Genomic DNA, 25,004 nt, shown 5'->3' with positions numbered 1-25,004 from the left:
ATTTTTTTTTCAGGTATTTGAACATATTATTTCATTACTTTTTTTTTTTGAGATGGAGTCTCACTCTGTTGCCCAGGCTGGAGTGGCGACATCTCGGCTCACTACAACTTCCGTCTCCCGTGTTCAAGTGATTCTTCTGCCTCAGCCTCCTGAGTAGCTAGGATTACAAGCGCCCACACCATATCTGGCTAATTTTTGTATTTTTAGTAGAAACGGGGCTTCACCATGTTGGCCAGGATGGTCTCGAACTCCTAAACTCAGTGATACACCCGCCTCAGCCTCCCAAAGTCCTGGGATTACAGGCGTGAGCCATTGTGCTCGGCCTTTTTTTTTTTTTTTTTTTTTTTTTGAAATGGAGTCTCACTCTGTCGCCCAGGCTGGGGTACAGTGGTGCAATCTCAGCTCACTGCAACCTCTAACCCCCAGGTTCAAGCAATTCTCCCTGCCTCAGCCTCCTGAGTAACGGGGAATACAGGCACCCACCACCATGCCCGGCTAGCTTTTGTGTTTTTAGTAGAGACGGGGTTTCGCCATGTTGGTCAGGCTGGTCTTGAGCTCCTGACCTCAGGTGATCCGCTGGCCTTGGCATCCCAAACTGCTGGGATTACAGGCGTGATCCACCATGCCTGGCATATTTCATTACTTTTTATCCTAAATTGTCACTGACGTACAAAGTGTGATGTTGGTCAAGCTGTCTTTGGAAGACAGCTCTCTAGTATCTTTACATTTTTTTCTTTACTTTTGTAATGTCCTGTTATTTTATCACAATGTATCTAAGAATTTAAAAAATATGGACTGTTTTCTATCTGATGAGCTGCCTTAATTTTACGACTCATATTTTCTTGTTTAGGAACTCATGTTTAGGAAAATTCTCAGCCATACTGCTATTGACTTGTCTCTAATCTCTAGTTTGTTTTTCAACAGCTCCTATTAGATGCATATTTTAACTTTTCTTTCTAGTCACCTTGACTTATAACATCTTTTTTATGTTTTTATTTATATTTGTGCTAGGAGTAATTTGTATCTATTTTCCAATTCATGAATTTTCTCTTCAGTTTGTTATTGTCTGCTGTTAAACTCATTTACTGAGTTTTTATTTTCAATGAATATATGTTTAAAATTTTTTGGGGGTGGGGCTCTTTTAATAAAATCCTCTCTCCCTCTTTATTTCATGTTGCTATTCTCTAGTTTCTCTTTAAACATTTTTTGTTGTTGTTGTTTCTTGTGTATTTTTAAAACTCTTTTATCTTAGGTTCAGTGTACATGTGCACCTTTGCTGTATAGGCAAATTGCATGTCACAGTGGTTGGATGTACAGGTTTTTTCGCCACCCAGATGATAAGTATAGCACCCAACGGGTAGGTTTTTTTATCCTAACTCTCCTCCTTCCCTCTACCTTTAAGTGGTCTCTGAAGTCTGTTGTTCCCTTCTTTGTGTCCATATGTACTCAATGTTTATTTCCCACTTACAAGTGAGAACTTGTGGTATTTGATTTTCTGTTCCTGCGTTAGTTCACTTAGGATAATGGCCTCCACCTCCATCCATGTTGCTTCAAAGGACATGATCTCATTTTTTTTTAAATGTGTGGGTAGTTTTCCATGGTATATATGTACCACATTTTCTTTATCCAGTATACCACTGATGGGCATCTAGGTTGATTCCATGTCTTTGCTATTGTGAATGATACTGAGACGAACAGACATGAGCACATGTCTTTATGGCAGAATGGTTTGTATTCCTTTGGGTATATACCCAATAATGGGATTGCTTGGTTGAGTGGTAATTCTGCTTTGAGTTATTTGAGAAATCACCAAACTGATTTCCAAAATGGCTCAACTAATTTACATTCCCACCAGCAGTGTATAAATGTTCCCTTTTTTTGCGACCTTGCCAACATCTGTTATTTTTTGACTTTTTAAAAATAGCAATTCTGATTGGTGTGAGATAGTATCTAATTGTGGTTGTGATTTTCATTTCTCTAACAATTAGTGATGTTGAGCATTTTTTCATATTCATGTTGGCCACATGAATATCTTCTTTTGAAAAGTGTCTGTTCATGTCCTTTGCCCACTTTTCATTGGGATTGTTTGTTTTTTGCTTGTTGATTTGTTTAAGTTCCTTATAAATTCTGGATATTAGAACTTTGTCAGATGCATAGATGCAAATATTTCCTCCTATTCTGTAGGTTGTCTCTTTACTGTGTTCACAGTTCTTTTTAAATTTTGCTGTGCAGAAGCTCTTTATCTCAACTTTATCTCAGTTAGATTCTACTTGTCTTTTTTTTTTTTTTTTTTTTTTTTTTTGTGGAGATGGAGTCTCGCTCCATCACCAGGCTGGAGTGCAGTGGAGCAATCTTGGTTCACTGCAACCTGTGCCTCCCAGGTTCAAGCAATTCTCCTGCCTCAGCCTCCAAAGTAGCTGGGATTACAGGTGTGTGCCACTATGCCCAACTAATTTTTGTATTTTTAGGAGAGATGGGGTTTCACCATGTTGGCCAAGATGGTCTTGATCTCTTGACCTTGTGATCCACCTGCCTCAGCCTCCCAAAGTGCTGGGATTATAGGCGTGAGCCACTGTGCCCGGCCTATTTGTCATTTTTAATTTTTGTTGCAAATGGTTTTGTTGTCTTCTTCATGAAAACTTGCCAGCATCTTATCCAGAATGGTATGTCCTAGGTTATCTTCCAGGGTTTTTATAGTTTTAGCTTTTACATTTAAGTCTTTAATCCATCTTGAGTTGATTTTTATATATGGTGTAAGGAAGAGGTTCAGTTTCAATCTTCTGCAAATGGATAGCCAGTTATTCCAGCACCATTTATTGAATAGGGAATCCTTTCCCCATTGCTTCTTTTTGTTGATAGTTGTAGGTGTGCAGCATTATTTCTGGACTCTCAATTCAGTTCCATTGGCATATGTGTCTGTTTTTGTAGCACTACCATGCTGTTTTGGTTTCTGTAGTCTTGTAGTATAGTTTGAATTTGAGTAACATGATACTGCTTGCTTTGTTCTTTTTATTTAGAATTGCCTTGACTGAGCTCTTTTTTTGCCTCCATAGGAATTGTAGTAGTTTTTTTCTAATTCTGTGAAGAATTTCATTCATAGTTTGATAGGAATAGCATTGAGCCTGTAAATTGCTTTGGGCAATGTGGCCATTTTAACAATATTGATTTCTTCTATGTGATATGGCTTGGCTCTGTGTCCACACCGAAATCTTATCTCAAATCATAATCCCCACATGTTGAGGAAGGGACCTGTAATCCCCATGTGTTGAGGAAGGGACCTCTAATTCCCATGTGTCGAGGGAGGGAAGTGATGGGATTATGGGGGCCGTTCCCCCATGCTGTTTTGTGATAGTGAGTGAATTCTCACAAGACCTGATGGTTTTATAAATGGTAGTTTTTTCTGTGCTCTCACACGTTCTTGCTCTTGCCTGCTGCCATGTAAGATGTGCCTGCTTTCTCTTTTGCCATGATTGTAAGTTTCCTAAGGCTTCCACAGTCATGAAGAACTGTGAGTCAATTAAACCCCTTTCCTTTATAAATTACCCAGTCTCAGGAAGTACTTTACAGCAGTGTGAAAATGGACTAATACACTATCCATGAGCATGGAATGTTTTTCCATTTGGTTGCATTGTCTCTGATTTCTTTGAGCAGTCTTTTGTAATTCTCACTGTAGAGATCTGTCACCTCCCTGGTTAGCTATATTTCTATTTATTATGTATTTCTTTCTTCCTTTCTTTCTTTCTTTCTTTTTGAGATGGAGTCTCGCTTTTTCACCCAGGCTGGAGTGCAATGGCACAATCTTGGCTCACTGCAACCTCCGCCTCCCGGGTTCAAGCCATTCTCCTGCCTCAGACTCCCAAATAGCTGGGACTACAAGCACGTGCTACCATGCCCAGCTAATTTTTGTATTTTTCGTAGACACAGGGTTTCACCGTATTGGTCCGGCTTGTCTTGAACTCCTGACCTCGTAATCGGCCCACCTCAGCCTCCCAAAGTGCTGGGATTACAGATGTGAGCCACCATGCCTGGCCCTGTATTTCATTGTTTTTGTGGCTATTGTTAATGGGATGCCTTCTTGATTTGGCTCTCAGCTTGGATGTTGTTGGTGTATAGCAATGCTACTGGTTTTTATATATTGATTTTGTACCCTGAAACTTTGCTGAAGTTGTTATCAGGTCAAAGAGCTTTTAGATAGAGACTGTGGGATTTTCTTGGTATAGAATCATATCATCTGCAATCAGCGATAGTTTGAGTTCCTCTCTTCCTATTTGGATGCCTTTCATTTCTTTCTTTTGCCTGATTGCTCTGACAAGGACTTCCAGTACTATGTTGAGTAGGAGTGGTGAGAGAGGGCATCCTTATCTTGTTCTATTTCTCAAGGGGAATTGCTTTCAGCTTTTGCCCATTCATTATGATTTTGGCTGTGCATTTGCCTATGAAGAGACTTAGATTTCCACAAAATAATATTGGGAGACATCAACATCCCACTGACAGTATTAGACAGAACGTTGAGGCAGAAAACTAACAAAGATATTCAGGACCTGAACTTGACACTTGACTAAATACCTAATAGACATCTATCTACAGTACTTTCCACCCCAAAACAATAGAATATGCATTCTTCTCATCTGCACATGGTACATACTCTAAAATTGACCTCACAATCAGCCCTAAAACAATCCTTAGCAAAATCAAAAAACCTGTAATCCTGCCAACCACACTTTCAGACTACAGGACCATAAAAATAGAAATCCTTGCTAAGAAAATTCCTCAAAAACATACAATTACATGGGAATTAAACAACTTGCTCTTGAATGACCTTTGTGTAAACAATGAAATTAAGGCTGGAATCAAGGAATTCTTTGAAACTGATGAGAACAAAGATACAACATACCAGAATCGCTGGGACACAGTTAAAGCAGTGTCAAGGGAGAATTTCATAATGCTAAATGCCCACATCAAAAAGTCAGAAATATCCCAAATTAATAACCTCAGATTGCACCTTGAGGAACTAGAGAAACAAGAACACATCAACCCCAAAGATAGCAGAAGACAAGAAATAACCAAAATTAGAGCTGAAATGAAGGAAGTTGAAACAAAACATGATACAAAAGATCAACGAATTCATGAGTTGGCTTTTTGGAAGAGTTAATAAGATAGACCACTAGCTAGACTAATAACGAGAAAAAGAGAGAAGATACAAATAAATACAATCAGAAATTACAAAGGGAATATTATGATACTACTGACCCCACAGAAATACAGAAAACCCACAGAGACTACTATGAATACCTCTATGCACATAAGGTAAGAATCCTAGAAGAAATGGATAAATTCCTAGAAACATACAACCTCCCAAGATTGAACCACGAAGAAATTTAATCCCTGAACAGACCAATAATGAGTTCCAAAATTGAATCAATAATAAGAAGCCTACCAACCAGAAAAAGCCCCAAACCAGATAGATTTATTGCTGAATTTGATCAGATGTATAAAGAAGAGCTGGTACCATTCCTACAAAAACTATTCCCAAACTATCTCATTCTATGAGGGCAGCATCATCTTGATACCTAAACCTGGCAGAGATGCAACAACAACAAAAAAAAAACTTCAGGCCGATATCCTTGATGAACATAGATGCAAAAATCCCCAACAAAATAATAGCACACCATATCCAGCAGCACATTAAAAAGGAAATCCACCATGATCAAGTGGGCTTTATCCCTGGGATGCAAGGTAGGTTCAACATACAGAAATCAATAAATGTGATTCATTACATAAACAGAACTAAAAACAAAAAACAGATGATTGTCTCAGCATATGCAAAAAAAAAAAGGCTTTCAGTAAAATTCAGCATCCCTTCATGATAAAAATCCTCAACAAACAAGGCATTGAAGGAACATACTTCAAAATAAGAGCCATCTATGACAAACTCACATCAGCTTTAAATATTTTAAACATACTGGATTTGGAGTCTCTTTCAGATGTTCACCATCAGGCAGCTTGCTTTTTCACATTTCGTTATTCTATTTTTCAGTGAAAATCACTGGGATCAGGACTATAATTGCCATTTGCTGTGTAAGAAATTATACTCAAAGCAGTTTGAAACAGTAAATATTTTTTATCTCATAGTTTTCTTAATCAGGAATCTGGGAGGGGCTTTGCTGTGTGTGTAGGCTTGAAGTCTCTTTTGAGGTTGTAGTCAACCTGTCAGCCAGGGCTGCTGCCTCATGTGAAAGCTCCACCCTGGGAAAGATTCACTTCCAAGCTCACTCACATAGGCCTTAATTCTTCTGGCTGTTGGCTGATGGTGTCCCTCAGATTCTTGCCATATGGATCTTACCATCAGGCAGCTTACAACATGAAAATTGGCTTCTGTCAGGCAAGTGACTGGAGAACACAAGAGAGCACCCAAGATGGAAGCTACATTTGTCTCATAACCAAAAATCAGAAGTGACATCCCATCGCTTTTGCTATTCTGTTCATTTAAAGCAAGAAATTGGCCCCTCCCACACTCAAAGGGAAGAAATTATGCAATGGAATGAATACCAGAGTGGGGATCATTGGAGGCCTTTTTAGAGGCAGTCTTGTCTTTCACACTCTGTGATGCACATATTGTATCTCAAAAACCATGTTGATTTTCAGCATTTTGCCTAGGATAAAAGTTACTTTACCTTGACTTAGGGCAATATTTTTATGTCAGGTCTTTTAATATTATATTTCAATCTTTAATGTTGTCTTGAGGCAATTATGACTTATCCTAATTACTTATACCAGCAACAATTAAGATTTATGTCTGAGTTTCAAAGAGAATATGAAAGATCTAGTCCAATCCTCTATCTTTGGGGGTTAAATCATTTAAAGAAGAAAAGTAGCAGAATATTTTACATCAGAATATGTTTTGCATTTGAATTGTGTAGGATACCAGACAACATTGGCCTTAACTTTAATTTATCTGCTCTTTTGCTAATAGAAATAGTTTATCTATTTCATAGTTAATAGTAAAAAAAATTGTGTGGTACATATGCAAAAATGCATTTTTTAACCAAGAGTGGACCTATTACAAAGATAAATGGGATTCATTAATTTAAGGCTGAGTTTGCACTTGGTAGACATGTTCTTTTGTAACCTCTAGACTGATATGCAAAAACTGCCCCAGGTTATGAATAAGAAAATTATGTAATGAAATGAGAAACTAACTACAGAGTTACAGATTGGTAGCATTAATAAAACATTATTAGCTTGGAGTCAGAGAAGTGACTTTAAAAAAAAAACAACTCTTGACAGAAACTTAAGATCAGTGTAATATATTCCCCCAAGTTTAATGCTTGAATGTAGTTGCTGATGGTTACTCTCTCATAACAGTAGCTCTGTTTTGAATGTAAATTTGTCATTCATCAAAATGAATTAGTTTCTTAGTATGTTGATTTTGTATAATATAGTTTGGCTAGAAAGATTTTTATGGATATTATTTTCTACCTTTTATGTATCATGAAAGTTTTTTAAAAGGAAATACTTATTTGCTTTGTTTTTATTATAACAGCTTTTTTTGAGATAAAATCCACATAATATATAATACACCCATTTAAGTACTATGGATTTTAGTACATTTGTAGAGTTTTGCAACCATCACCACAATCAATTTAAAACACTTTTATTACACTAAAAAGCAACCCTATACCCTTTATTAGTCATCCCCATTCTACTTGTCCCCCCTCACTTCTAGGTAACCACTAGTCTACTTTCTGGCTCTATAAATTTGCTCAGTCTGGACATTTCATATGAATTGAACCTTTTATGACTTCTTTCACTTAGCATGGTGTTTTCAAGGTTCATCCATGTTGTAGTATATGTATATCAGTACATAATTCCTTGTTATTGTCAAATAACATTTCATTGTATGAATAAACCACATATTTATACCTGTTAATCAGCTGATGGACATTTGAGATGTTTCCACTTTTTGGATATAATGAAAAGTGCTACCATGAACATTCATGTACAAGTGTTTTCTTTTAATTTTTATTTTTGGTTCAGTGGTACATGTACATATTTGTTATACAGGCAAATTGCGTGTCACAGGGTTTGGTGTACATATTATTTCATCACCCAGGTAATAAACATAGTACCTTAATAGGTAGTTTTTCAATCCGCAGCCCCCTCCCACCCCACACTGCCAAGTAGGCCTTGGTGTCTGTTCCCTTCTTTGTGTCCCTGTGTTCATGTACAAGTTTTTATGTTTACATATTTTCATGTTTTCATTTATCTTGGGTACATCATGAAAGCTTTAAGATAAAAAATATAAGACATAAGAGATTGAGAACATTGGCTTTGGATTCAGATAGATATGAATTCGAGTCATAGTTTTTCCACTTTCTAGCTATGTGACCTTGAACTAGTTGCTTAGTCTTAACAGAAATCAGATTTCTTCATCTTTATATTGGAGCACCAATATTTACTTTGCAGAGTTTTTGTGAAATATGCAGTATATGAAACACTGAGCTTATAATTGACGCTCAACAAATAGTGGCTATTATTATCAAGGACAAGGTAGAGAAATTAAGAGCTAGTACTTATAAACAGGAGAAAGTGAAGAACACTGTTAGTCCACAATGCAAGTCTAACACTTGTAGAAAGAGGGGAGGAAGAAGATTGGGAAGAGACTGGGACTATAATACGTTTCCAAGAAATGTTCAACTAGGCTGATGGGTTGTCCTGAAGCTAAAATTTCCCCGGGAAGGAGCCTGTTGCCTTGACAGAATGGTCGTGCCTTAGTACCCTACCATTCTCAGTTACTGGCTGGAAGGGACGTGAGGTAGATATGTTCTTGGAAGTAACATGTTGGTAGATCCAGCAGTACATTTTTAGAGCAACTAGTTTTTTTTATATTTTCTTTTTTCTCTGAAGTTTTTATAATTTCTCAGAATTATTAATTTTATGGGCATTTTACATTCAGTGTACTGAGCAGTCAGTGGACCCTTAAGTTCTACAATATGTTCTTTTTTTTTTTTTTTTTCTTTTACGGAGTTTCGCTCTTGTTGCCTGGGCTGAAGTGCAATGGCACGATCTCGGCTCACTGCAACCTCTGCCTCCTGGATTCAAGTGATTCTCCTGCCTCAGCCTCCTGAGTAGCTGGGATTATAGGCATGTGCCACCACGCCTGGCTAATTTTGTATTTTTAGTGGAGACAGGGTTTCTCCATGTTGGTCAGGCTGTTCTCGAACTCCCAACCTCAGGTGATCCACCCACCTTGGCCTCCCAAAGCGCTGGGATTACAGGCGTGAGCCACCGCACCTGGCCTACAATATGTTCTTATATTATGTCTTACATAATTTCCTCATTCTATTTTCTTTTCTTTATCCTTCGTGAGGTTCTTATTGGTAGGATGTTGGACCTCCAGAAGTAATGCACTCAGTCTCTTAAATTTTTCTGCCCCCTCCTCCAGCCCCAGGCCTTTTCCTTCCATTCTGTTTTTGTGAGAGACCTCCTTCCTACCCTCCTACTGACATTTTTATTTTAGCAATTTTTAACTTTCATGAAATATTTCTAGCATTCTGATCATTTTTTCATAGCATACTGTTATTTTATTAATAAAATATCTCATATTTCTCTAAAAATACTAGAGCAAATAGGGTCTTTTCAGAAAGCAGAATCGACCTCAGGTGGCTCAAATAGAGTTACAGAGGGCTCAGCAGGGGATGTTTTGGCATCCAGAGACCAGCAGCACTTGGAAGGTGTTCCTACTGCCAGAGTTGAAGTACTAAGGGCAAGAAATAGCATGAATGGAACAGTCAGAGCCAAGACATTCACTCCCCGAACCTTGGCCATGAGCTAGACTTGCAGGGCAATGCAGCTATTGCCAGAGGTGTTTGGCACCACTGGAGACAGAAATGAAGAAATACCCCTAATTTCTTCTTTCTCCTGCACTCTAATTCTCTTTAAGACTAAACCCACTGGAAACCAGCCACGGTGATACAATCTGCAGAGTTCATCTTTCTCGGTCACAGTGTAGGGCAGAGGAGTATGTAGAATGGAGTGAAGGTGTGGTAAATGGAAAATAATTAGCATAGATAATAATTCAGGTTAAGGTTAAGTTTTATTCCAGTGTGTGTGCTATCAATTTCCTTCAGGATGTTTTTTTTTTCCTAATGATTATTTTCATCTTCTCTTTTATGTTGGAGTCTTGCCTCACACAACTGGTGATCTTGAGCTGTTTGTTTATACATGAGCATGAGAAATTTAAATGATGGTTTGAATATATACATACATAAGCAGATGTTGTTGACTGATAGGCTTTGTTTGCTTTTAAAGTGATGCAATGAAGAGATGACTCATTAGGGCACCCGCGAACACCAGGTCTTTCTTTAAGAAGTATTGAGTTTCTCCAAAGAAGAAATTTGTAATGATCTATGGAGGGAATAGATTCTCCATCTGCCTTTGAGTGAAGGGGGAGAGATGGACCTGTGTTTTGTACCTACAAGTCACTGTACTCTGAGGCCTAGGCTTTTTCTCTCAGTTTTTTCAGAAAGCACATCTTTGATCCCTCACCTAAGAAATCGATGCTTGGATGCTGGCATTCTCTGTGTGTATGTGTTAAAGAAACAAACGAAAGTGTGTAGTCATTGTGCTTTTGAAGTCCAAGGTTAAATTTTAAAATTGTAGCAAAACTGCGATGGGATTGCAGACCTTATGACCTCAAGAATAGTGCTCTTTCCAATATATTACGCTACTTCATGTTTACAAAATGAATGAAATGAAAGATCTTAGAGAATAAAAGTTTCTCAGTTGGACTGCATGTGGTGTTCAGTGTTAAATTCTGGATGAACATTGTTATTTCTGATGAATATTGATGAAAAAAATTTGCATCCAGCAGAAAGCAACCAGGAATTTTATGGGGATTGGAAATCACAAAGACATGGCCCAGATTGGAAGATAGAAGCCTAAAGGAAGACATGATATTGACCTTCACATTTTTGAGAACCATCGGCTGGGCACGGTGGCTCACGCCTATAATCCCAGCACTTTGGGAGGCTGTGGCAGGTGAATTACTTGAGGTCAGTAGTTTGAGACCAGACTGGCCAACATGGTGAAACCCCATCTCTACTAAAAATTAAAAAAATTAGCCAAGCGTGGTGGCAGGCGCGTGTAATCCCAGCTACTCAGGAAGTTAATGCAGGAGAATGTCTTGAACCCGGGAGGCGGAGGTTGCAGTGAGCCGAGAATGTGCTAGTGCACTCCAGCCTGGGCGACAAGAGTGAAACTCCATCTCAGAAAAACAAACAAGCAAAATATCATGCACTATATTTCTGAAAAGGGAAAAATTTAGGACAAATAGATTTGAGTTGAACGTGGAAAACGTGTTTTTTTTTTGTTTTTTTTTTTTTTGAGACAGAGTCTTGCTCTGTTGCCCAGGCTGGAGTGCAGTGGCACAATCTCGGCTCACTGCAAGCTCCGCCTCCCAGGTTCACGCCATTCTCCTGCCTCAGCCTCCGAGTAGCTGGGACTACAGGTGCCCGCCAGCACGCCCGGCTAATTTTTTGTATTTTTTTAGTAGGGACAGGGTTTCACCGTGTTAGCCAGGATGGTCTCGATCTCCTGACCTCATGATCCGCCCGCCTCGGCCTCCCAAAGTGCTGGGATTACAGGCGTGAGCCACCGCGCCCAGCCGGAAAACGTGTTTCTAATAATGAGAGCTATTCAATAATAGTCTGACTTGTACTCTGACAGAAGGATTTATCTAAAATGTCAGGACATAGGTAGAAAGGATTTCTGCATTTGATGAGGAATTAGAAGATTTCTAGCATCCCTTTAAGTCTGAGAAAATTAGCTTAATATGGTAATAAGTATCTTTTAAAAATACAAAAATCTATGTATTTATTTACGATGAAACTAAAGTATGTTGAATCCCTTAAAAGTGCAAGAAACATTTAAATGAGATTAATATATGGCATAAGGGATTTTGTACCATAAATATATGATATAAAATTATCCCCTACCGTGACCAAGATGGATATGATAATATATGTAAATCAAGATGTATACACACACATTACATTATATGTTTAAAATCAGAAGTTAAAAGGCTATCATCAAATTTTAAAAAATCTTCACCGTATTAACAGATGATATTGAAATATCTTTTTTACTCCTGAAGCATAAAGGTTGTTTTGAATTCCCAAAGATAGGGAACGTTATCTCAGAAGTGGCAACACCTTTACAAATTACTAAATTGACCTTTCAGAATTTTGGAGAAGAATGACTAATGGATTTATCATTAATATGAACATTATTCCAATTTTAATCTTATATTAAAGAGTTCTTAGATTCATTGACATGCTTGCCAAAATGCTAATAGGTAAGGTCTATTAAAATGCATTATCAGCCTTTTCATGATCTGTGTAGTGCTGATGAAATATCACATTTATGAGAACAATCTCCAGTGCTTTCAAGATCCCTAGGCAGCTCTGTCATATTGGCATCGACTGGGCTGTGTGTTTAGTTTCCTTGATTATTCTGAAATCCATACATTCATACACTTAGCTTGTCATGCAAAAAAAAAAAAGTTCTATGCCTATTGCCGTTATTTTTATGTGAACAACTTCTAGTTGTACTATGAGAAATTCACTTAGATCTTAAAATTCTCAGTTTCGTTCTCTTTGTTGTATTTCCGCTGTTATACTGTCAGTGTTTGTTCCCAGTGATGATCATCAGAATCCAGAACTAACAGCTAACTAACAGCTTGCTGTTTCAAAATATTTATATCAATATTTGTGTTAAATGCTGTCTTTGTAGTCTGCTAATTTGCATTTGTTTTCAAGGATGAAGCAAAAAAACTTTAAAAGTGATGTTTATGAATATGCGTTGAGTTTCTAGGAAACTCAATTCAAAAGATTTGAACATAATCTCTCATCCTTATAATGACTAACTGGCAGCTCCAATATACTCACCATCATACTTTTTAAATAATCTTGCTCTGGCAGAAAAATATACAGAACCAACAAATGCAATAGGCTAATGACAAACCTAAAAAAATTGAGATCACTTCTGCATCTGGGAAACACAATACTCAAGATTTTTAGTTTTCTGGAGTTGAAGTCTGTTAATATATTAAACTATCTAGGCAGCATGTTTCCAATTGTGCTTTAATTAATAAAGAATAGAAACGTGAAAGAAGTCAGTATGTCCTTTCAGACTGCTAACATGTGCAGCACCTAAAAATCAAAGCAGCAACCTAGGGTAAAAGTCTACAGGGTGGTGTTTGTATTTGCCCTCCTTTTGCAATCACATATCAACTCTTCAGAATTTTCACCAACTTAATTTTAAAGTCACAATTAATATTAAGTGGAAAATAGAAATGCAAATGATAATAATCTGGAGTATATCTAGACTACTGGCATTGAGTAGATGCTTGCTGATAAAATATTCCTCTTTAGACACATGTACAGGGTAGGCAAATAACATAACTGAGTAGTTACTGAAATGGTATAAACACAAACAAAAGAAACACTTTAATTACAGACATTAAACATTTCTATATGTAGGTATAGGATACATATGTGTTCTTGGTAGATAACAATAAGAGAGAGCTCAATCTGGTATATTATAATCAGAAATGTCATGATTATCAAGCCAAACATACAGGTGAACAAATTTAGACATTGTAAACAAGGACCAGCTCAGTAAATGGAGGGCAATCACAGCAAGTCATTTATTTAGCACCTATCGTGTGCATGGTGTTTTATATGTTATCTCGTCTATCCACACAAACCCCCTTTTGGGATGTGTCTTCTTATACCTCAGAGATGAAAAATAAAATTCAGGGTTTAAGTAAAGGGTAAGGTCACACACCAAAATAATGGCGGATCTAGAGGTTGGAACTCAGTCTTTTTTAAAGCCAGACCACACTGCCTCTTTATGTTTTGAATTATTACAAGTTCTATTGGTCATATTTCAATTGAAGCATATACCATAAATAACTAGGCTCACGTTAAGACCCATCCTAACCTCTTTATAAATTGCCTTCTCTGCTATTGAGGCTAGAAAACTAAAAACTCACTTTCATAGATTTCCTTGTTTTTAGTGTTAGCCATGTGACTTAGTCATGGCCAATGAGACATTAGAAGGATATTAAAAGTAACAGAACTTAAAATGGGAATTTGGTTATTGGAGATAGTTTGGTGCTAGATTGGAAAACACTAATTTGGCCAGGCACGGTGGCTCGCACCTGTAATCCTAATACTTTGGAAGGCCGAAAGAGATGGATCACCTGAGGTCAGGAGTTCAAAACCAGCCTGGACAACATGGAGAAACCCCATTTCAACTAAAAATTCAAAAAAATTAGCTGGCGAGGTGGTGGGCTCCTGTAGTCCCAGCTACTTGGGAGGTTGAGGCAGGAGAATTGCTTGAACCCAGGAGGCAGAGGTTGCGGTGTTCTGATATCACACCACTGCCCTAGCCTGGGTGACAGAGTGAGACTCTATCTCAATAATAATAAGTAATTATGTAAATCCTTATGTAATTTTTTTTTTAATAAATCCCATCTTCTCTACCATGTGATGCAGATCATTATCATTTGAGGGTTTGACATTAATAGAAATGATAGGTGCTTTTAAGAATATTGGTGTGTGCTGCCTCCTCTTTGACCCTTTGAGCAAATTTCTGTGAGGAACAGATTAACTTGGACTAGAGGTTGCCAATCTGCGAGCAGAGACAGAAGTTAATAACTGCTTTGCTAACAGAGATGCTCAACATGTACAATGTGTGTCCGTTTAATAAGAGTCCTGTAATTTGGCACCTTAAAATGTTGAAAAACACAACTGCTATGCCCCAAACTAATGGGGTCATAAGCAGTGGCTAGGAAATGTAGGGCTTTAGCTAGAGATAAACCTCAGGACTTCACAAGTATGTGAGTCCAAGACAAAGATCAGATTAGGAATGTTGTTTTGTCTAATAATGGCTGAGCAATTCAAAACAACTCTCCCCCTGCTGACATCTAAGCATTAAAGAGCTATCAATACAGTAAATAATTTACTAGACAAGGCACAGGAGAAGATGAGAATTCAGATATGAGTCTACCTCAAAACTGCTTTTGCCCTCAATACCTGACTAACTGAGAAAGAGCTGTGCTTTTGGCTGCATTGCGGGAGCAGGAGGAAAAAAAATCCAAGTCATGGCAACCAAAGGTAAGAACTCTGATTAACTTCCACCTCTTCTTTCAGCCAGGATCCCCAAAAGCCATAACCTTAGAGTAAGTAATAATGGAAGTAAACTAGCTTAATATGAGATTTGCAAGCACACTGCTAGTTATCCAGGTGGTTTAGATAACTTAAAGTCTTGTACTTGAACTTAGAAGGTCTCAGACTGATAGTGACCCAGGAACCTGACGGAAACATTTGAAAAGCCTCTACCAGGGAAGATGCTGTCATTCTAGTACTAAGAGCATTCCTACAAAGTATTTTTCAAATGCAATGGCCAGCACAGCAAAGGTACCAGGGAGTTAGGAAAACAAGACGCCATGAGTGAGAAGTAGGAAGAAGAAGAAGAAGAAAGAAGAAGAAGAAAACAATCAGTCAATCTTATTATGTTTAAAGAATAAAATCCAAGCTAGAAAATTTTAACAATTAGTGAATTGTTGCCCTGCCACCCAAATTGGTTGTTTTGGATGAATGCAAGTACTGGCTGCCAAACAAACAAACAAACAAAACAAAACAAACAAAAAAACAGCAACAATGCTTAGAAGCCAGCATCTAAGACCATAAATTCTAGAAAACTGTCTAGACCAGATTCTTGGTTGTGGTCACTTGCTCATGAAACTGACCACAAACAAAGAAGCCAGAAGCCTGCAATATCATTGAAAGTTCCTGTTACTAAAGAAATCCCAACTTGGCCAGCTGTGACCTGCCCTCAGGCAATCATAAAACTACTGAACTTGGACCAATAGGCCCCTAGTGGGCTACTAGAACAATGCATTCTCCAGAAATATTGTCCTCTACAATGGCCACCTCATATGTGGTCATGGAAGATAACAGACATGGAATATTCTGTTTGTCTACCCAAGAAAACAGCTCTTGAACAGGAACTCTTCACTATACCTGTGTAGCAGGATTTATTGTTTGCTCTGAATTAGTAACTATTTCTTTCTCATTTTCTATTTTTCCTAATGTGGACATTTTGTTGTGGTTATTCTTATTCCATTCCTTCTCTACTATTCAGTGCTGGTGTGTTATAGGCAGATAATTTGTATTTTAATTTAGTTGTCAGATAATTAAGAGTTACACCCAAACCTGATGGACAGGACTGCACATGGCTTTAAATTAAATACAGTAACAGATGCAACAATGGTACCATCTTCTTTGGGAAAGGAATGAAGCACTTCATATAAAGTTTAAGTAAAGAAAGAGAGTTGTTGGATATTGTATCAGTCAGGGACTAGTCAGGAGACAAAATCCACACCAGTAATTTGAACTGAGAAAATATAATATGAAGCTTTATTAAGTAATACGAGATGAATAACTTTTAAAATGAACAAAAGGGAACTCTAGAGAATACAAATATAGTAAATACTGGGAGAAGTTACCACCTCTAGGCCCATGGGAGAGAACCCAAGGAATGGAAAAGTTTGGAAGAGCCTCTCCCCACCCATAAACAATGCAATTCGGACTTCATTGGAGAGGATGTGGCTGCAGCCTGCTGGATTGTGGGGTTCTCTCAGATGTCATGGGCGAAAGCTGTTCTGCAGCTAGTGGTCTGACCCTGATGAGCAGAAAACTGCCCATGGTGGTGCAGATGGGCTGGAATTGATAAGCAAGGACCTACCTTTGTTGGAGTACGAGCAAAACTCACTAGCTGTTAGGCACTACTGGTTCTCCTGCATAGAGCTAATAGCCAAGCCACTGAAGAAAGAAAGCAGACAATTGGAACCGGAGGAGGGAAGGGGTAATACTTTCCCCAGTCATGCGTTGACATATCCCTCCAGAACCCTTTATTTTCAGACTAATGTTATACAAATTAGTAAAGGTAAAATGTTACGGATCCAGGTCCAGTTTTACCAAGTATAGCAAAAAATAAATTATTTGAAACTGAGAGCTAAAAAATTGGTGACTGACACAAATGTTGATTCTGCAACGAGGTGGAGTATGGAAAATTTCATAGATTTGATCACTCAATGTTCATTCCAACACTGCAACTTAACTCATGTTATTATTGTTTTTCTAAACTTCTTTTATCTAAGAATGGCAATATGACTTCATTTTGAGCAATGAGATCTGCTAGTTCTTCTTCCATTTTTTTTCTTTTTTCTGAAATATGCACAAAATGACCATAGCTGCAACAGTCATCTTACCAGTGATAACTAAAGGCTAATGCTGGACACAGTGGTGCATGCCTGTAGTCCCAGATACTTGGGAGGCTGAGGTAAGGATCATTTGAGTCTTACCTGGGCAATATCATAAGGCCTTGTCTCTAAATAAATAAACATTTTTTTTAAAAAAAGAAAAGGCTAAGACTTTTACACATAAACATAATTTACAAAAACATACAGGATTATAATTTGTATATTATAAGAGAGAACTCTAGAGAATACAGAAATAGTAAATACTGGGAGAAGTCAGCACCTGTAGGCCTAAGGAAGAGAACCCAAGAAAGGAAATGTTTGGAGGATCCTCTCCCCACACATTAATGATGAGATTCACACTGCAGCGGAGATGTGGCTGCAGCCTGCTGAATTGTGGAGTTCTGTGAGATATTTTGGGCCAGAACTATTGATAGTCACTGAATCTGTATAAGTGTGTATATATGTTACTAGAAAGACATATATATCCAGATCCACAAAATTCATCTAAATAAACTAATACACTCTAGATTGTGAGTTTAGCCATGACATATTTATAGATAAGGCATCACACTCAGATGTACCATGAACTATAACAACTTTTTATTCCTTTAACTTTAATATTCTTGGTATATTATTCAATCACATTTCCTCCTGATGGCACTGGGATGGGAGAGGGAAAAACTAGATATCAATTTACTTTGGCTTAATACAGTAATTAACGATAATCTTTTAAATAAGTGGATCTTTTTCATAATTCCTTGAGTTCTCCATGATCCTCTCTAAGATGACCTATGAATGTAGAGGGGGCTTATGTTACTGGTGGCTCTAAGGCTTAAAAGGGAACCCTGACTTATATGTAGGTAACAGTGGCTGGTGTCTGCTGCTATGTGATTGATCATTCTTGTCCCTAGGAGTTCTGCTGGCATCTGCTGCTAAGACTTGCATTTGATGTAAGCACTGTCAACTTAATTTGGGTCTGGTGGCTTTCCTTAGCTCATTAGGCCCTGTGTCTTGTCTTTCTTTCTCTGCCAGTATCTCTGAGGTCTTCCATGTGCTCCAAATGACTCCTTGCACAAGGTTGGTTACCCTGCAGACTTTGATTCAAGGTTGTTTATATTTTTGCCATAGCCGTTCTCATGATTCAATCCTTGGCTCTTACTTTTGATCTGGCTTATCCCTTAAAGGATATGTTTGAACTTTGGTCCTTCTAGATGATATGGGAGGCAAGAAAAACATGAGAGTACTAAGCCCTTTCTACCTGACCTCACTGTTTGATACTCTTTACTGTGCTGGAACCATCCCTTATTGTCTCAAGGCTGTCTTATACAAATCATATTCTCCCAGGAACCCAAGTAGGTAGGAACACACCCGTCTTTGGCATTCCTCTCAAACTACCAAACATGCCTCTCTGCTTCTAAGACTTGGCCTGGAGTTGACAGGTCCAGGGCACAGGATGATGCATTATGATCCTTCTCCTGCCCTCTCTTCTGCCTTCCACAGTCCCTTGGGGTTGGAAGAGGCAGGGTTGTCACCCTTTTTACTTTTTCCAGCTCCTCTTCCATCCCTTCTATTTCTCATTCCATGGTAGGACCTATTCTCCCAGTGGCTATAATTAGATGTAGTGCAGGGAGAGAAAATGACTTTCTGATAAAGAAAAATAAATGAGGGGTACTTAAAATATGTACCTGTTACACAGACTTTAGCATGCTTTCTACCAGAATTTTCCATTCCTACCATCTTCTCAGTGACATTATTCAAACAAATTGGCAATGGTTTTGGAAAAAAGAACAACTTGCACGTTGAAGTAGTAATATTTAACATTAGCCATCCTGCAGGTAATAAAAAATTAGTAAAAATTTTATTAAATATATTTAGGAAACTTATTTATATCAGCTCCACATTATTTTCTGTAACTTTTTTGATAAAAATAATACAATATTATAAAAACTTTAAAACATATAGAAAATTAATAAAAATACAAATAGCAAACATTTTACAAGTAAAATAACATAAAACCTCTTTCAAAATCATACCAGACAAGCACTTTTAGAGAATAACCTTTAATATGTGTTTTTGTGAGTGTGTGTATATTGTCTTACTATGTATATTTGAATGAGCCTTTTTAAACTCTTCAAAGAATAAATCTTTTTCCAATTAATTTTTCTTCTCTTAAATTGTCTAAGGACTCTGGAACTTATTTAGCCACTTCTGCTTTCAGGAATTCATTTGTCAGACAGAAAGAAAGAAAACTGGCAATTCCAAACTGTCTACTGGCCCATTGTTTTAATCACTACCCCACTATCTCCATTGATCTTTGGTCTGCAAGGTATTGTGACTTTTTTTTTTCCCGCTGAGGAAGTCCCTCTGGTGTTCTGGATTATTGCCAATGCCATACTGGCACTCCACTCTGGCCTCTGAGGTTACCACTCATTGCACACACTCATGTACCATTCATTTTTCCTAAAGATGACACTGTGTCAGAATGGCTGGGTCCATGGGGTCAAGAGGGACTTAGTCTGGAGTAGGTAGGCCCAGAGAATCTTCCACATATAGACCCAGGATGTATTAGCATCAGCCCTCTCCTGTAAACCTGGTGTTGAGGCCAGAACTCCAGTCCACAGTCCATGTAATACTTCAAATTCATGTTGAGTTACCCTTTATAGTGTTTAATATTCTTTCCTGCGAGCAAATATCAACTGAGACCATTGCAATTTATCTTATGAAAGGGTCTACAGTGAGCCTGAAAAGTAAAAGGATTGGGATCACCTCCTCGGTGAGCTGAAATGCATACCATGAATACATGTGTTGGGTCCCCTTTGTGAAGCCATATAAAGTTTCTTTCCCAAAGTCGGGGGCCCATAAAAGATTTGTTTCTATCCTTCAGATATCCTCTTAAATTTCACCTCTTCAGAGAAATCTTTCCTAACCCCCAATCATCCCACCCAACCTATAAATAGATTAAATCTTTCTTTTGTATACTTCCATAATTCTCCATAATTTTCCTCCCCTGAATTTATCCCATTGTAAAATTTTTGGAGTTATTTTCATATTGCCCATTCTTCCTCATAAATCACTATACTCCTAGCACCTACCACAGTACTTGAAACATAGTGGGAACTCAAGCAAACAATTATTGTTTGATTTAGAACTAAATGGGTCTGAGGAAGTCTATCTAATAAATCTCACTCTTCCCTAACTGTGATCTAGGCCAATGGGGAAATAAGACAAAACAATAGGGCAGATGAGAGACAAAAAATCACATGTATGATTGCTAAAGCTAGTAATATGGAATACAGTATATGTGCAGATAACGGGCTTTTCAAATACTGCATAACAGGAGTTAGATAGATTTTCCCAGGCAGTCACCACAGTACTAAGCAGACACTTCCTCTCTGCATTAGCCTCTGGTCCTGCCAAGCTCAGCATGTCTGCTGCCACCCCTGTCCCCTGAAGGGACATGGGCGGAGCTAACCTCCAATCAAATTAAACTGCTTTTCTAGCTGTTGTACATTCCTCCACATGGAAGGAAACAGGAGTGAAGGAATTATTTATCCACCATGACAAGTTACATTTTCTATGTCAATACATATAAATTTCATGTCAAAGTTTTCAGTGCCTATAGTATACATGTATGTCTGTGGTGTTTGTGCCATAACTTGTATCTAAATAAGTTCTATCTATATTAATGGACATTTAATATATCATTTATCTGCAAGAAATTATTTGCATTTATACTGTTATCTTCTTTTCTGTATAATTCTATAAATGAGGTTTTGGGTAAAAGTTTAAACATATCTTATATTTTAAAACATACTGTCAGCCAGGTGTGGTGGCTTATGCCTGTAATCTCAGCACTTTGGGAGGCTGAGGTGGGTGGATCACGTGAGGTCAGGAGTTGGAGACCAGCTTGGCCAACATGGTGAAACCCCGTCTCTACTAAGAATACAAAAATTAGCCAGGGTTGGTGGCACATGCCTGTAGTCCCAGCTACTCGGGAGGCTGAGGCAGGAGAATCACCTGAACCCAGGCAGTGGAGGTTGCAGTGAGCTGAGATTGTGCTACTGCACTCCAGTCTGGGCAACAGAATGAGACTCTGTCTCAAAAAAATAAATAAATAAAAATAAAAATAAATTGTCCAATTTTCATAAGAAAAAATATCAATTTGTACTTCTACCAACAGTGCACAAAAATTCCTGTTTCTTTATACTTTTGTTAATAATTTCTAATCTAATAAAGAACAATTCTAATTTTTAATTTAATTTTTGAATTTTATTAATTTGAATATCTTTAGTAGCCATTTGTATTCTGTAATGACTTTCCTGTTTATATTTGTTCTGTTTGCCTAATTAGTTTATTTTTTTCCCCTGTGCACTTGTAAAAAGCCCTATATATGTTAAGGAAACAAATCCTTTATCATCTGTGCTGAAATTATCTTTCCTTGTTTGCATTTGACGTGCAAACATATTTATGGAGATTCTGAAACATGGTGGCCTTTCAGTTCTTTATATGGTTATATTTACCAATAATTTCTTTTCTAATTTCTTCTTTGCATGATTTTAAGAATAGTCATCCATATTTTCTTTTGATATTTTAGAGTTACTTTTGTCACACTGAATATTGAATCTCTCTGGAATCTATTTAATACAAGGAGTGCATTTGAAATTTGGCCTAAAAAATTTTTAATGACCAACAAGTTATTCCAAAGCATTTATTAAATTATTGCTTCATCTCTTACTGTAAGTGCCATCTTATCATATACTAAGTGCCCACGTGTTCTCAAGTATATTTCTTGTCAACCTGTGCTGTCTGATTCTTCTCTTTCTTTGTAATCCTACATAGTATCACATGGCTTAAATAGCTATAAAATACTCTTTTTTCCAAAAAATACTGTGGCTTATTTTTAAAATTCTCTATCCAACTAAATTTTGAAGCATTTTGACATGTTTCAAAAATACCAAATTGTGTTTTTATTTTAATTAATTTATTTATTTTTAGAGACAGAGTCTTGCTCTGTCACTCAGGCTAGAATGCAGTGGCAAGATCTCAGCTCACTGCAACCTCTGCCTCCTGGGCTCAAGGAAGTCGGGTCCCCCAGCCTCCTGAGTAGCTGGTATTACAGGCCTGCGCCACCACAGCTGGCTAATTTTTGTATTTTTAATAGAGACAGAGTTTCGCCATGTTGGCCAGGCTGGTCTCAAACTCCTGACCTCAAGTGATCGGCCCATCTCAGCCTCCCAAAGTGCTAGGATTATAGGTGTAAGCCACTACGCCCAGCCCCAGATTATGTTTTTAAATAGTTTAAATTAAACTTATAGTGTAGGAAAAAGTTGTATTTTCATAATTTTAATCTTCTTGTAAAGGAATGTCTTCTTATTTATGTGGGAATTTAAAAAATGTTCATCAGTAAATTTTTATGATTGTCTTAATATAGGCTGTATTTTTATTTGTTAATTTTATTTCTAGAAATATTGTATTTTTCTGTTGTATTTGTTAATGATATATTTTCTTTCATTGTCCAAGTGATTATTGTTTATATACAGGAAAGTAATATATTTTGTTGGAGTAATTTTATACCTTACCAAAATCTCTAATTGTCTAAAAATTCTTGTACTCTGCTAGAAGGCTGGATATTGATGGCTTGTTTTCTTGCTCAGTCATTCAACCATCTGATGAGGGATGAAGAATAAACTGGAGAAATGGGCAGCTGTGCTTTTGTCATTATCCTCCCAAGTCCTGTTTGACCGCCTGTCACTGTGGATATTGATTTCATGAAGTGGGATTAGTGTGAAGTTCTACTGCTCATAAACTGGCTTTTGTTTCATCAGTTGACCTTATTCAAAAGCTCTCAAGCTACTTTTCCTCATTCTCCTCCAGTCCAATTTGCCATCAGTTGTCAACCCAATCAGAAGTTCTGATCAACAAAAAGGGAAATTGCTTGGCTGCAAATTCTCTCTTCAGTCCTGCATTCCTTTTATCCCCAAGTCTTTATAAACCCTCTTGGCTGCGGTTCTCACTAGGGCCGTCAAACTTGTTCAGTATTGAACTTGCCCATATACTACACTGATTTTGTGATTAAGGAAGATACAGTGTACTTGGGCTTTAAATTAAATTGAACCTGGCAGATATTCTTCATTCATTCAGCTTCCAGTTATTCTCCTGAGTTTATGATGGGGGTTGTGACTGTTCCTTGTTTTCATGCGTATTTCCCTTTTTTTCCCATATTTTTGTGTTTTTTTTTTCATTTTGGCTGCTTTTAGAAAAGGGTTATAGGCAAAAGAGCACATATTCATTGTCTTTCCTAGAAATCCACACATTATTACTACAATAACCACTCAATAAATATTGGCTATTATTATTATGCTTTCCTTAAATGGAGTATCATCTTTACTTTTGCTTGGTCTTACTCTTTCTTCAAGTTGTGAAACCTAAGTTGTTTTAAATTTATGCATGCATTTAAAGCCTTAAAAAAACTACTGTCGGGGAGCGGTGGCTCACGCCTGTAATCCAAGCACTTTGGGAGGCTGAGGCGGGCGGATCACCTGAGGTCAGGAGTTAGAGACCAACCTGACCAACATGGAGAAACCCCATCTCTACTAAAAATACAAAGTTAGCCAAGCATGGTGGCACATGCCTGTAATCCCAGCTACTCGGGAGGCTGAGGCAGGAGAATCGCTCGAACCCAGGAGGCGGAGGTTGCCATCAGCGGAGATCGCGCCATTGCACTCCAGCCTGGGCAACAAGAGCAAAACTCCGTCTCAAAAATAATAATAATAATAATAATAATAATAATAATAACAAAAAACTGTTATCCTTATACATGGCTCCTCTCTTAATTAAAACTATTTTATTTGGGCCCTTCATTTTTGCATTCTCTCATTGAGATATGGAAGTTTTATCTTCTATTTTGAAGATCATCAGTATTAATATATAACTGACAATTTCCCTACTCATTACAGTTCTTGATGCATAGTGTTCATTGAAAATAAGATTGTATGTTGTAAATGTATGATTGCATAAATTTTTGAAAGCAGGGGTTATGTATTATTTTTTAGTACATAAATCTTCAATAATGAAGTTATCTATTCTAAATTTGGAGGAATATTTGAATAGTTACAGAGTCTGATTCTCTTAAAATGTATAATATTCTTTTACATATTTTTCCTCTCATGTTGTATAGTAAGTGGATAATTAAGCAAACATTTTCAGTAATATTCTGGCATTATCTAAAATGCCAGTTCACACATTTTATAGTCTCAAAGTCTGGGTAATAAGGATGAAAAGGCAAGCTTAGAGTCTCAATAGACCTCAGCATGAATCTCACCTACACCAATGAATAGTTTCGTATCCTTAGTCAAGTTACTATCTCTGCACCTCACTTTTTCCATCTGCAAAAATATGTCATAAAGTTGTTTAAATGTTAATACATGCAGTTACTTTAACTTTTTGTGAGCTCTGTTTTGGGTTGACTAGTTGCCTGGAGTACATTTTAAAATCATCTTAACATTTTGATTATCAGTACCAAATAATTTACAAAGTACCTGTGTTGGAAGGCTATCTAATACTGTCTTGCATTTTGCAAATTCAACTTATAAGAAATAAAAGAACAGTACTGGAAACATACTAGAAGTTTAGTTTTTAAAACTTATTTATTTAGTTACTACAGAGGTAATGG

General features: G+C 37.4%; 1 protein-coding gene across 5 annotated transcripts in view; it reads left to right on the top strand.

Annotated features, from left to right (window-relative positions):
• The window catches only part of SPATA17 (spermatogenesis associated 17), a 231,481-nt gene that overhangs the window by 65,405 nt on the left and 141,072 nt on the right, over positions 1-25,004 (top strand). For 2 of the 5 annotated variants that reach the window (XM_055108053.2, XM_055108054.1), the window contains exon 6: positions 19,551-19,658. The exons of the other annotated variants lie outside the window; for them this stretch is intronic. In XM_055108053.2, the coding sequence (XP_054964028.1) occupies positions 19,551-19,658 (108 nt within the window). The remainder of the gene's footprint in view (positions 1-19,550; positions 19,659-25,004) is intronic. 5 annotated transcript variants of the gene reach the window in all.

The sequence above is a fragment of the Pan paniscus genome, chromosome 1 (genome assembly GCF_029289425.2).
Source record: "Pan paniscus chromosome 1, NHGRI_mPanPan1-v2.0_pri, whole genome shotgun sequence".
Classification (NCBI taxonomy): domain Eukaryota; kingdom Metazoa; phylum Chordata; class Mammalia; order Primates; family Hominidae; genus Pan; species Pan paniscus.
The sequence above is the reverse complement of the archived record's forward strand: the minus strand, read 5'-3'. Positions and strand labels throughout refer to the sequence as shown.